Source organism: Phacochoerus africanus, chromosome 14, assembly GCF_016906955.1.
Source record: "Phacochoerus africanus isolate WHEZ1 chromosome 14, ROS_Pafr_v1, whole genome shotgun sequence".
NCBI classification, from domain to species: Eukaryota; Metazoa; Chordata; class Mammalia; order Artiodactyla; family Suidae; genus Phacochoerus; species Phacochoerus africanus.
The window spans coordinates 51284064-51298417 of NC_062557.1; the positions used below are offsets into that span (position 1 = coordinate 51284064).

The window sequence follows — 14354 nt, forward strand, 5'->3', positions numbered from 1 at the left end:
TCTGTTTGCTATTCTTTATTGAAGGGGTCCCACATCCTCAATGGACCCCAGCCAAACCAGAAACCAGACAGGTCCCCCAAATATAGCAGGAGGCCTGGAAGGGGAGGGGAATGACTTAAGATCCCGCCACACCTCCCTGGAAATAGAAACCCACCACAGACGAACAGACAGACGGGGCGGGGGGGAGAGGGGACCTCCCTTTAGGTTCTCCCCACTTTGCCCCCACTTGAAAAGAAACTCAAACACTGACTACGCAGCACCCCAGCCCCCCACCCACCCTAGCAGCGTTTGTGGGACCCCCCCCTGCAGGGGGCGGCCCGAGGCAGCTTCCCGTCACTCCCCACTTTGGTTCACTCCTGGCAGCTCCGTGCCCTCTTCCTTCCTCAGCCTCCGGCCCAGTCACCCCTACGTCCTCTATCACCTACTCGGACCCTCTCTCTCTCGTCTCTAGGGCTTCCCTGCCCCAGGGCTTCTGGGGAAGCAGCATCTCCTCCCAGCAAGGGACCCCGCCAGGCCCTCTGTGCCCAGGATGCGGGCTCACACCGCCGCCCCACTCTCCTTGAGGTCAGGGGCCGAGCGCTGCCGTCTCATCCGCGGGGGCGTTGTGTACGGGGGGTAGCGCGGCCCTGGGGGCCGCTGGGCTGGGTATGGTTGGGGCTGCTGGGGATAATAGTTGTGCTTTTTCGGCTGGAAGTGCTGGGGTTCGGACTGCGCAGAACCTCCTCCCCGGGATCGGCCCCCTCCGTCCAGGGAGTTCCTGCGGGGACGGTGGGACCGACGGGGACTCGGGGGCCTGCGGGCGGGGGTGGCTGGAGGAGGAGTGAGCTCCTCGGGGGGCTGGGGTGGCACTGGGGACTCCCCGGGCCCCGTTCCGGGCCAGGACTCACGGTGCTGGGGGTTGCTCTTGAAGGGGAAACGCAGCTTGCAGTCGTGAGGGGGCACGAAGCGGGCGGGGGGCCTGCGCAGCCCCCCACCCCGGCCCCCGGAGCCCTGCAGTCCCTGCAGCCGCAGCTGCTCCTGCTTGAGCCAGCGAAGGCGGCCCCGGCGGAAGGCGGGGTCCTCCTCCATCAGCCTCGACACCCGCTCCCAGCTCGACAGGGGTGGCGAGGAGGGCCGGGCGGGGGGCGCACGGTCGCTGGGGGCTTCCTCCTCTGTTGCCTCGGACCCTTGGGGCGGGGTCCATGTGGCCTCACCAGCCTCTTCACTCTCATCGTCGTGATCCTGGGGCGGGGGGAAGATAAAAGGGGGACGTGAGGAGAGCGGGGAAGACCCGCAAATTCGGGAGGAGGAGCGGGAAGGCCCTGGGGCGGCCGGATGTCCAGGGTCCCCAGAGGGGCTTGGGGATGAGGAAGCTGGGGGGACAGTGGTTCAGGAGCCCAGGCCCGGAGCTGAGGGTCTGACTCAGCCTTGGTCTGCCACCTCCTAGCCTCTGTGCCTCTGTGTCCTCACTGGCAGCAATGACGGTGCCGAGCAGAGCGCTGCACTAAGAGTCCATGAGAAATGCTCCCAGGCTTGTTGTCTAGAGGGCACGCAGCAAATACTGCTGCATAAAGGACGGGCCCTGGGCATGCGGCAGTCAACAAAAAGGGAAACGCGGGCCATCGGTTTAGGGGACTGACACAGTTGATGAATAAGAAAAATATATAGTATGGTACACATACTATACTTCCATAAAAAGTTAAACATAAATATGTATGTGATTAAATTACTTAATTTTATTTTTTTTTTAGGGCCGCCACCATGGCATATGGAGGTTCCCAGGCTAAGGGTCTCATTGGATCTGTAGCTGCTGGCCCACACCACAGCCACAGCAATGTGGGATCCGAGCCATGTCTTTGACCTACACCACAGCTCACAGCAACACCAGATCCTTAACCCACTGAGCGAGGCCAGAGATCGAACCCACAACCTCTTGGTTCCTAGTCGGATTCGTTTCTGCTGCGCCATGACGGGAACTCCATTTTTCTTTTTATACTATACATGCCACGTTGTATATTTCATATAAATGTAAAAACATCTATTCACATGGAGAAGACTAGAGCAAGGACCAGGGACAGAAGGCCAGGGTGGGGGAGGCTGCAATGAAAGGACAGGAAGATATTCAGTGAGAAACTATTTCTGTGAACACCTGAGGGAAATGGGGGGCAAGCTTCCTGGCTCTCTGGGAGGGAAGGGTGTTCTAGGCTGAGGGAACAGTAGGGGCAAAGGCCTTGAGGCAGGAGTGTTTCCAGCAAGTTCAAGGAACAGCAGAGTAGCCAAAAGGGCTGGAGAGGGGAGAGTGAGGAGAGGGCCAGGAGCTGCACTTGGAGCCATAAGCTTTTTTTTTTTTTTTTTTTTTTTGGTCTTTTCAGGGCCGCAGCCACGGCATATGGAGGTTCCCAGGCTAGGGGCTACAGCAACACAGGATCCGAGCCTCGTCTACGACCTTCACCACAGCTCATGGCAACACCAGCTCCTTAACCCACTGATCGAGGCCGGGGATCGAACCCGCAACCTCATGGTTCCTAGTCAGATTCATTTACCACTGAGCCATGATGTGAACTCCTGGAGCCATAAGCCTTGGCTGGCATGACTGTCCTTAGGACTGGCTAGCTCCCATCCCCCTTTAGAAGGTGAGAGAGAAAACAGCAGAAATTCTGTAGTGCGTAACCCCCATAGCTAGCATGATGCCTGGCACACAGCAAACACACAAATATTTCCTTGTTGAGCAAATACATGCAAGACGGGGTACGTCCTAACACTGCTGCTCCCAGGGCCACTGTGAAGATTCACGCGGCAACACAGGAGAAGCTCTCAGCACAGCGGCTACCAGAGCCAAGAGTCACCCAGGCGAGGGGTGGCTGTAAAAGGGGACATGTCCGTGAACACTCATTGAGCAGGGATTTAAGAACTGTATCCTTCATATCACTGGTTCTCAAACATTATTGTACTTGAGAACTCTCAAATTTGCGGGTACTTATTAAAAATGCAGACTCGTCCCCAAAGATACTGATTTGGTAGATCTGGGACAGAACCCTGGAATCTGAATTTTTAATCAGTGCCCTGGGGACTGTGAGGCAACATATGCTGAAAAAAGGCTGTGCTAAACTTTTTTTTTTTTGCTTTTTAGGGCCGCACCAGCGGCACGTGGAGGTTCCCAGGCCATGGGTTGAATCGGAGCTACAGCTGCCGGCCTATGCCACAGCCCCAGCAACGAGGGATCTTTAAATCCACTGAGCGAAGCAGGGGATTGAACCCGCAACCTCGTGGTTCCTAGTCAGATTGTTTCTGCTGCGCCACAACAGGAACTCCAAGCTGTGTTAAACTTTGATGCTTTTTTCTTTTCTTTTTAGGGCCGCAGCCACGGCACATGGAAGTTCCTAGGGTAGAGGTCTAATCGGAGCTGCAGTTGCCGGCCCATGCCACAGCCACGGCCATGTGGGATCTGAACCAAATATGCTACCTACACCTCAGCTCACGGCAACACCAGATCCTTAACCCACTGAACGAGGCCAGGGATGGAACCCGCATCATCATGGATGTTGGTCGGGTTCTCTACTGCTGAGCCACAAAGGGAACTCTTCAATAAGATTTCTTAAAGGAAGAGGGGGAAGGAGGCTGGAATCTGCACTGCGAGGTTCAGGTTCCCACGGGGGGGGGCGGAGGGAGTGGCAGGGGCCCCCCCTACCTGAGTCAGGGGGATGACCCTCTCCATGCGAAGCATGCGGTCCCTCAGGGCCTGCAGCTCGCGGTCCTTGCTGCTGTTCTGCAGCTTCACCTCCTGCAGGATCCCCGTCAGCTTGTCGATGTGAGCCCGGAGGTCCTCCACCTCTGCGCCGCGGGCGCCCTCCTCACTGCCGCCACCTCCACCTCCGCCGCCGCCTTCCTCCTCGCCCACCGTGTCCCAGACGTCCCGGGCCACAGCCCTCCAGGCGTCCCCGGGCCCCTCGGACTTGCCATAGGTGCGGCACAGCTCTCGCATCTTGAGGGCGGCCAGGGCCTCGATCTCGGCGCGCCCGTGGCGGAAGTCGGCCAGGGCCACCTCGTAGCAGATCTCCTTGACGGCCTGCATCTTCAGGTCGGCCATGGTGGCCCAGCGGGGGTCTTTGCCCTGCAGCCGCCGGCGCTGGGGGATCTGGTACACCCTGCGGGGGGCCCTGCGCTTGCCGCTGCTGGGCAGCCCGCAGCGCTTGACGATGGTCTGGACGGTGGTGGGGGGCAGCTGCTCGCGCAGGGACGAGATGAGCCGCCAGCTCTCTTCGCAGGAGCGCTTGTCCGAGTCGTCGCCGCTGTCAGAGTCTGCATACTGGGGCCAGAGAGGGGGACGACAGCGGGGAGGGGACTAAGGACACCCCAGCGCCACAGGTCCCCGTGACATGGAACCATCATCAGAACCGCCTAGTGCTGGGAGCACAGCCTGAACCTCTGCTCGTCTACACAGTGGACGTGATGACAGCAGCTCCCTCACAGATACACTCTGAGGATTAAGGTACTCGGAGCATGTGGAACAGGGGCTGGCCCAGAGCGAGTGACCTCTAAGACTTAGCCAGTGCGGGTTGCATGGATATACAGATACATACATTGCTCAGGATGAGGTTCCAGGTTTAAAAGTAAGTCCATTTAAATAACAAAATTAAGTAAATAACAGTGTGAGTGGTACTTGGATTTGGTAAAAATCATCAAGGTGGCACAGACAGGTCCAGCGAGAGTCTGGGATGCCCCTGTCACCTGCGAGGAACCCTAGTTCCCTGCCTGCACCGGTTCCTCCCCGGGTCACAGTCTGTCCTGTCTCCTCCTAGATGCCACCTCTACACCCGAGGCCCGGGCTCGCTCCCCCTCTGGCCCAGTCAGTGTGAACCCAAATCAGGGTCAGGCTGCAGCGCCGCCAACCCACCTCCCGCCTCTGCCTGCCCCGCCGCGCCCCTGCCGGCCCCTCACCAGCCGCTGCTGCTCCAGCAGAAGGTCAGCCTCTTCCTTTTCTTTCCGGTACTGGTTCTCCAGATCCTGCAGCCTGGGATTGGGTGGGGAGGGGAGGGAGAGCTGTGTGGGTTCTGGAGCCACCTCAGGGGGGGCCTCCGACAACGTTGAGGGGGCTGGGGGCCTGGAGGGAGGGCCTGGGGGGCCCGGGCGGGAGCACTCTCCCCCACCTCTTCTCCATCTCCAGCTTGATGTCAATCCCCTGCTGCTCCAGCAGCTCCTTCTGGGCGAAGTTCCAGTCGACGGGCTCGGAGGGGGGTCCTGGGGGCGGGGGGACCCCTCGCTCCCGCTCCAGCCGCGCCTGCTCCGGGTGATTGAAGCGGAAAACGTGGTTCTTGCCCATCACAATCCTATTCCCTGGAGAGAGGAGGATGGAGAGGTGACCTCGCTCCCCGACAGCCGCACACCCTTCCCTGTGTCTGAGGTGTCCAGGGCCTTGCCCCCAAGTCCCAGGGACCCTGACACCATCTCTCCCCAAGCTGGAGGGCCGTCAGAGCCCAGGTCCCCCTAGTGGACCCCAAGAAAGGCCCTGTCCCTGCCAGCTGAGGGGCATCAGCAGCGTGGCATCCTCTTCCTGTTGCCCTTAAGCAGCAAGAGAAGCCAAAACCTGCCTCTTCTCTCTTGCCTTCCCAGTCCTGTCCTCACGTGCCCAGACTGCTTCCTTATTTCTAGGTCCTGCCCGGATTCACAGCCAGAGCCCAGAACCCTCACTGCACCCTCGTCTACCTGACTTCAGCACCACAGGCTCGGTGACAAGTTTCCCGTTGACGTAGGTCTCGGCTCCTGCACAGGGCTCCAGGGTGACCACCACTGAGGCGGGGCGAGAGGAAAGAGAGGATCAGACCCTGGGGGAGGAGGGCTGCGGTCACAGATTCCCACCCTGCATGACCCCCAAACCACACATGCAGCCCCGGGCCCACTGCCCAGTACCTGTCGGGGGTGCCACGGCCCCTCTGGTGGCAGGCAGCACGGGAAAGGAAGAGCAGAAGGCGGGTTAGAGCCCCAGCTACAGTTCTCTGGAGCCTCTGCGGGGCTCCCTCCTCACCCTCCACCATCCTCCCCGGCGCGGCTTAGCAGACCCCTAACTCTCAGCGCGCTTCGCCTCTCAGGTCCGACTGGGCGGCACGCCCTGCCATTCCCCGCTGCCAGCTGACCACCCCTCCTTTCCCTCCAGCCGGCTCCTAGCCCACTTCTGTCTGATGCGCCTTGCAAACTATTACCTGACTAATCTCAAACCAGAGTCAACAGATCACTATCTGCACAGGACAAGGTAAAGCCAACCCGGCCCAAACATCCATCACGGTGCTGCCTGCACAAATCACCTGCTGCCTGTGGGACACAAGGACGCCGGAGGCAGCCGCCTGCCCTCGAGGACCAAGGCCTCGCTATCCTGGAGAGGTCCCCGTATTCCAGGGAACCAGACTCTGTGACTCCTTAGCTGAGAGACACTAAGTCACCCAACTTCTGTGATCTACAAAATGAAGTAATGAAGGCTTTCTTTACAGAGGTGCTGAATGCTTCAAATAAAGTGATGTGTGAAAATGAATCCTTATTTATATTCAAAGTACTAGAGAAACTAGGAGGAACGGAGGCAGGAGGCAGAGATGCGGTGGGAGAACAAAGAAAGCAAACAGGAACTTGGCTTGGGGCAAAGGACTGCAAATGATGGTGGGGAACGTGGTAACTTCTGAGCCAGTGACTGAAGGGAGAGGTGGATTTCAGGGAGCAGACACGATGGAGAAGGAGGCGGCAGACGGAGCTGAAGCACCACCGTGTGCCTGCAACCAGCAACGGAAGAAGGTGGCAGAGGAGAGGATGGGGGCGCTGTAACGGGTACCAGCTTATCCCCACCCTCTTTCCCCCCCGTGCCCCCAATCCACCCATCCATTCCACAAATATACTGCCCCCCGATAATATGCCAAGCGCTGTTTCAGGTTCTGGAAACACAAGGGAGATAAAAACCAAAATCCCTACTCTTACAGAGCTTACTTCCAGTTGGTGAAAGATGATAAACAAGTAATTCAGCCAATAATCTCAAGTGGGGGCTGGGGTGGGGAGAGTCACGGACAGAAATGGGGCCAGGTGAGATTTCACTCCAGCGAGCCCAGCGCAGCCTGCTCTGTGTCCAGGAAGCCACAGCCATCTGTACCGAGGCAGCCCAGGGCTCACAGCACAGGCCCTAGAGCCTGCCAGGCTGCAACCCAAGCCGGTTCTGCTGAGCTGTGTGGCCTCGGCAAGCTCCCCAGCCCCTGGGACCCTCAGTTCCCTCCTCCGTGAGCCGTGTGAGAAAACGCCAAGGCATAAAGCAGATGGGAAGTAGGAACTCCTCCTCGACGTCCACCCCTTTGTCCGTGCTGCTTGCTCTTCTCTGCCCGTCTTTGGTCAAGTCTTAAATCTGTCATAGGAACAAAGGCCCAAAAACACTACCCCTTTACCTAGCCCCATCTCTGGGGGCACAGAACCCTTGGCTGCCCTCACTGTGAGGTAACCGATTTGTGCCTGTCGTCTCCCCAGACACACCCCGAGCTCTCCAAGGGTGGGATGGCCCCGAGGGCCTCGTGTGGTTTTGTATCACCTCAGCACACGGTCTGAGGGAACCGCAGAACAGGAACTCGCCAATAACTCACTGGGCTGCACTGATTCAAGAGCTCACAGCTCGCAACGCCGGAAGCGCCCGCTGCCGCTGGGGACCTGAACCAGACCAGAACCACTGGGTTCATCCACTGACCCTGAACGGAGCTGAGGTCCATTGGGCAGGTCATCAATCTGAGCTGCAAGCCACGTGAGAATGTCCTTTCTTATTTTAAAACAAGCATTGACCATTGTGCCCTGTCTCCCAACCCCCAGGAGGCATCAGACCTGACGCACACAGCACGGGTGAGGGAGAGCCCAGGTGTGACCTGGCATGGGCCCCAGGTGAGGGAGAGCCCAGGTGTGACCTCCCTGCCCAATTCACTTCCCAGAGCGAGACTTCACTTGAGCCCAGCTGAACCAAATCATTCCTTTTTTTGGCCACACCCCCAGCATGTGGAAGTTTTCCCTGACCAGGGACCAAACCTGAGCCACAGCATTGGCAACGCCAGGTCCTTAACCCACTGAGCCACCAGGAGAACTCCATCATTCCTTTTTTTTAAATGACTAAACCAGGAGTTCCCACTGTGGCACAGTGGGCTAAGGATCTGGCACTGTCACTGCTGTGGCTCAGGTTCAATCCCCAGCCCAGTGCAGTGGGTTAAGGATCTGGCATTGCTGCAGCTGTGGCTTAGGTTGTTATTTTATTTTATTAACTAATCAATTTTTTCTTTTTTAATTATTATTTTTTGGATTCAATCCTTGACCTGCAAACTTCCATATGCCACAGGGCAGCTGACAAAGAAAAAAAATAATTTAAAAAAATGGAGTTCCTGATTTGGCACAATAGGATCAGTGGCATCTTGGGAACGCTGGGACACAGGTTTGATCCCCGGTCTGGCACGGTGGGTTAAGGATCCAGCACTGTCGCAGCTGCAGCTTAGGTTGCAACTGCAGCTGGGATCTGATCCCTGGCCAGGAACTCCATATGCCATGGGGTGGCCAAAAAAGAAAATATAAATCAATAAAATAAAATAACTAAACCAGAACAAAATGCTGATTTCAAAATATGTCCTGAGTACTACAAGCATTGTTTTTTGGGGGGGTTTTGTTGTTGTTGTTGTTGTTGTTGTTGTTGTTGTCTTTTTAGGGCTGCACCCATGGCATGTGGAGGTTTCTAGGCTAGGGGTCCAATCGAAGCTACAGCTGCCGGCCTGCACCACAGACATAGCAACGCAGGATCCGAGCTGCATCTGCGACCTACACCACAGCTCATGGCAGCGCCGGATCCTTAACCCACTGAGCGAGGCCAGGGATGGAACCCGCAACCTCATGGTTCCTAGTTGGATTCATTTCCGCTGCAACACGACGGGAATTCCCACAAGCATTGTTTTGCTACCTGAGCGCTTATGATTCCCAAAAGCTTTTGCTGCTGTGGCCAAAAAGGGCTAAGCACCTCTGAACGTTTTGAAACCAAAGGGATACATGGGCTGACTGCCTGCCTGAAACCTCTGCAGTCACAGCTGAACAGATACGCAGGTTTTCAGAGATAAATTCAGAGAGCCCACTGAGGAGAGTACAGGTTTTCATAAAAAATGACCAGGGTACTATCTGAGACTAGAAACAAAATCAAGAGGCCAGGCTCTCCTCTTCGCCTAAATCTTACCCTCTGGAGCCACACTCCTCTGTCTCTGCCCCGGGGGCCCTCGCCACTCCCCGCTGTTAGGGGTCTGCGCCCTGCGGGCGGGCGCGATGGGCACGGAGAGCCGCCCCACTGCTGACCGGGAGCGCGAAGCCCTCCTGGCGAGGACACACCCCTCTCCCAGGGCCGAGCTCCCGGGGCCGCACCCAGGCCTGTGTTCAGTGGGGGCGGGACGTGGGGCCTTCTCTCTCCTTGCCTGGCCACCCCGCTCTCAGCCCTCAGCCGTTACCTTCTCCGTCCGGCTGAGGGATGCTTCGGAACAGACAGTGTTGCTCCCGAATGAACTGCCCCGTCAGCTTGATGTCCACATCCACCTGGCCGACCCTGGGGAAGCAGCGGCCAATGTTTGGTGAGCGTGTGCCAGTCAGACACACGCCAAGCCCCTTCTGAACACGAGCTCATGCGATTCAGTGAGCCAAGCATAATTATTCCCATTTCACCGATGAGCGAGCTGAGGCTCAGAGTTAACCTGCCCGAGGTCACCGGTGGCAGCTGGCCACCGGCTTCCCATTTACAGCAAAGGGGAAGGGGAAGCTGGCGTGGGATGGGTGCCCTCCGCCTCAGGCCTCCCGTCCTTCTCACGACGATCACCAAGGACAGCTGTGAAGCTGTGGTGGGAGAGGAAGGGGCACTTCACGTCTTTAACTGCAAGAGGTGACCTCAGAGGCGCCTAGCCTTAGCCAGGGAAGCCCCTGCCACGTGGGCACTGTCCTTCGACAGAGTGGGGGGGGCGAGGGGTACATTCCCTTTTCCTCCCCAGGGAGGGTCCCACTAAGAGGTGCCAAGGCAATGGTGCTGGGGGCTAAAACGCAGGGGCCCAAGCTCCCACCCAAGCTGTCCCAGGAGATCAGTGCTGGGTTGGTTTGGTTCCAGGAGGCGTGTCATCCACACCAAAGTGGTGGGTGGAGGCAGGCTCTGCGAGGTCTCAGGAAGCCCCGAGAGCCCTGTCCTGAGATCTGGGGTGTCCCCAGTGAGGTCACCAGGCCGTCCCTCTGCAACCACAACCCAAAAGGAGAGGCTGCCCACAGGCCACGAGCGAGCACTACCTGGTGACACCGTCCTTGATGTGGTAGAGCAGACACTCCGACATCAGGGGGTCTTCGTTCAGGTTCACCAGGTGCGGAGTCTGAGGGGGAGGGGGCGGTCAGGGGAGGGACCATGGGGGGGGGGCTGCCAGGAGGGAGGGAGGGAGCTCGGCAAACGTCCTTGCGGGTTCCCTCGCTGCCTGCCGCACCCCGCACCCTCCGAGGGAGAGCTCAGCCCCCTCCTGCTCCCGCTCACCCCAACTGCTGCAGGGGAGCCTGACCCGCCCTCTCCTCACGCACAAGATCCGCCTCCCCCCCCTCCCAGGCCCCATGACCTTGGAGGCACCTGGACCCACCAGCCTCGGACCAGAAACCAGAGAATCTCCCCGGATTCGTTCTGCTTCCCCTGGACTCCCTCTGTCCCCAGGGCTCATCATTTCTTCCTTCAAAATACATCTCGGAGATCCCTTCGTGGCTCAGCAGTTAACGAACTCAACTGGAGGAGCCGGGTTCCATTCCTGGCCTCGCTCAGTGGGTTAAGAAGCCGGCATTGCTGTGGCTGTGGTGCAGGCCAGTAGCTACAGCTCCAATTCGACCCCAGCCTAGGAACTTCCATGTGCCATGGGTGTGGCCCTAAAAAGAAAATAAATAAATAAATAAATTACATATATATATATATATAGAGAGAGAGAGAGAGAGTGAGACACACACCCACACACACACACACGTATATCTCGCTACTTCTGGAGAGTACAAGAGGGGACTGGGTTAGGGACTGGCTTGAATTCCTTGGAACCATGGATTACTTTCATAATTACACTTAAAAAACGAAAGGTATCAGTTCAATTCAAAAGCAGCAGAACAAACAGACCCTTTTCTCACAGCAGACTCCACACTCTTCCCCAGCCACTGCCCGTCCCCAGGCCCGTTTCGCCTGGAGCCAGGGTCACTGAAGCAGCAGCCTGGCCCCTGTGGAGGCCTCCCTGCCCCAACCTGCCCCACACCTGGCTGGTCACTGCGCTGTCCCACATGGAAGCCCCAGTCCCATCCCTTCCCCCACAGCACCCTCTCCTGACTTCCGTCTCCCTTAGAGACACCCAGCCCTCCCCAGGCACGGAACCCATGGCAGCTTAGGAGCCTGGTGCCCCCTCTGCACCCCCTCACGCCTCTGGAAGCCAAGCCTGGGGAAGTTTCCCTCCTGACCACCCGCTGCCTCGGCCCACCCTGCCACAGGCCTGCCTGAGCTCCTGCTACCTCCATCACAGCTGTGACGTCCTGCTCACCACGCCACGGCTGCGCAGGCTTCTCCACGCCGACCTCTCCAGCTGGCGCCATATGCCGGCCCGACTTGAGGTGGCTTTTTAGGCTGGTACCCCTGGGCCTCCTCAGCAGGGGCCCAACCCACCTGTCCAAGCCCCTTTCCAGGGGGCCCCTCCCCTTCTGTGCTCCTGCCCAGTGGACTCTGAGCACCCACTCCAGAAGCAGGGCTCCTGCGCACCCTCTCGCCTGGAAAGGCTCCCTCCAGCCCCATCCCCATCCCCACCTGTCAAAATCATTCACGCCCATCCCTCCATCTGTCTCAAAGGCCACTTCTTCCACAAAGCTTTCCTAAGCCTTCCACCCTGCCTCCGTTCTGCAAGCAGTTACTGTGCCCTCTCTATGTGCGAGACCCCACTGAGGTGCCGGGCAGGACAGAGATGGGTCCCACTGGCCAGGCAGTCAGAGTCAACCTGGGGAGACAAGACTTGGTGTGGAAACACCGTTGCCGGCAAGAAACACAGGCCTCGTGGCAGACTTTCTGAACTTTTTGCACCCTCCCTTAGCTCATTTATTCACGCATCCATTTTCTCTCCCGCCGCATCTGGGAGGGGCTCACACACAAGGATAAAGGAAGTGACAACCAGTGGGGGCACAGGAGGGTCAGGGGAGCTGCGTGGGAAACACAGCACGGGAGCTGGTCTTGCAGGAGGAGGAGAAGGAGGACTTGCAGAAGGAAGAATGTCCAGGGGAAAGGAGTCTGAACAAAGGCCCAGGGGCAGGAAAGCACCGGGAGTGGGGAGATCGCCAGCAGCCAAGGCCCCGTATTTCTCTGGGGGCCCCCGGACCAGGGAGCCCAAGGCTATGTCCACAGAGGAGGCAGCATGCATCTGTGTGTCTGCCCCGACGGTCACTCTGCAACTCCCCCTCTCCTCCCCGGGGACCATCACGCCCCGCCCGCCACCACGGTCAGGCCGGCCTGGGAACGGCAAACGCCAGCAGGCTCTGGGAGCAGAAAGCGATCTATCCCCTGAGAGAGGGGACAGGATTTAGGACAGCGCTTTTCAATCTCTGTTCATCCCTGGATCCCTTTGTTCACCTGAAACCTTACCTAGAAGCCTAACACCTCAAGCAGATAAGCAGAGGGCCATTCGGACTGCGGTGGGGGCAGGGGACCCTGCTCCCCGCCCCCGACCTGGGCCCCTGTGAAGGAAGCTCCGAGCCACGTCTGAAAAATCGCTGACTTAAGAAGTCCTCAGGCCTGGCATGAGGTCCCAGAAAAAGAGGGCTTCCCTACGGCTCATGGCTCTCTTGTCTCTGCAGGACAAGCTGCACCTCTTCCCCAAGGACCCAACCCCCCATCTGACTTTTCCTAGGTTGGAGCCACTCCCGCCAAAGCCCTCTCCCCTGGGTGCCCAGCCCCGCACCTGATCCGTCAGCCCAGCCTATTGCCCTCATCACCCACCCAGGCCAGGCCAGGCCAGGGCCACCCCTCTCCTGTGTTTGGATTCCTGTTCGATGGCCCCTGCTCGCTCAGTCTCCCTGACGCCCTGGCCCTGTGAAATCTGGGTGGGGCTCCTTGCAACAAGCCACTGCCTCTTCCAGGCAGCGCTCAGGACCTGATCCTAGTATGTGTGCACCGGCGTGGCTGGCTGCATTCCAGGGTGGGACTGGAGGTTCCTGCTTTGCTCAAACTGGCCTCTGCATCATCCCTCATCAGTGGGCACTAGGACAGCTGGGCCAGCGTCCACGCCACCTGGCTGGTCCCTGTGCCGTGCTGGTTGTTCAGGGTTTTGAATACCATTTCTGCCTCCAGCTGAACCTGACCACTCCTGCCCTGCTTCCTTCCCTCCTTCCTTCCTTCCTCTCCACAAAGACTCACTGAGCACTTACGACACAGCGACAGGAGCGGGTGTGCTCCACTTGGTGACAAGGCCCCGTGTTGCCAGCCCAGTGTTCTCCCTGCTTCTCTCTCTACCACCTCATCCATCTTTCAGGCTCCACTTTTCAAACACCTTCTCCAAAAAACCAGTTTCCATACATCTCCATCCTGCACTGATGCTTCCAACTCTAAACCTCTCTATTTATAATCAGCATCTTATGGTTTAAGACTCGCTCCTTCTCCATTCCTATTTATGGTCTTGTCTTCCCAAGTTATCCTTTCAAAACATGGGTATTTTTTGTCTTTTTAGGGGAGCACCTGCGGCATATGGAGGTCTCCAGGATAGAGCTCAAACTGGAGCTGGAGCTGCTGGCCTGCCTACACCAAGCCACAAAAAAGCAGGATCTGAGCCACGTCTGCGACCTACACCACAGCTCATAGCAACACCGGATCCTTAACCCACTGAGCAAGGCCAGGGATCGAACCTGCATCCTCATGGATCCTAGTTGGATTCATTAACCACTGAGCCACAACAGGAACTCCTCAAAACATATTTTTTTAGGGTTTTTTCTTTTTAAGTAAGTAACACATGCACAGGGTAAAAATTCAAATGGTAAAAGAGAACAGACTGTGGATAAGTCACCTCCCCACCATCCTCCGGTCTCCCAGGTCCTCTCCCTTCCCTTGCAGTTACCACCAGAACCAGTTTCGTAGAAGTCCAGACATCAATTCTATGCATAAATTTACACACAGCCACACATATGGGTTTGTATTTGTAAATGCCTAGATTCTAAGCAGCTCCTGAAATCCCTCTAAAGGCAGGGACCCCAGTATCCTTGTGGTCCCTAGAGTCGCTGGCCACAGGCACTTACGCACTCGTCTCCTCTCCGACTGTCAGAAGGAGGGAGAGGTCAGGGCTGGCCAGACAACACGGAGAGGATGTGTAGGAATGGGGACAGAG

At 57.8% G+C, this 14354-nt stretch overlaps 1 protein-coding gene across 2 annotated transcripts in view; it reads right to left on the minus strand.

Annotated features, from left to right (window-relative positions):
• KIF1C (kinesin family member 1C) overlaps positions 1-14354 on the minus strand; it is a 23822-nt gene continuing 9468 nt past the window's right edge. For both annotated transcript variants that reach the window (XM_047757378.1, XM_047757377.1), the window contains 7 exons: positions 10276-10355; positions 9459-9553; positions 5683-5766; positions 5127-5313; positions 4918-4990; positions 3668-4285; positions 1-1221 (listed from right to left, as the gene is read on the minus strand). In XM_047757378.1, the coding sequence (XP_047613334.1) occupies positions 538-1221; positions 3668-4285; positions 4918-4990; positions 5127-5313; positions 5683-5766; positions 9459-9553; positions 10276-10355 (1821 nt within the window). In that variant the 3' untranslated portion in view covers positions 1-537. The remainder of the gene's footprint in view (positions 1222-3667; positions 4286-4917; positions 4991-5126; positions 5314-5682; positions 5767-9458; positions 9554-10275; positions 10356-14354) is intronic.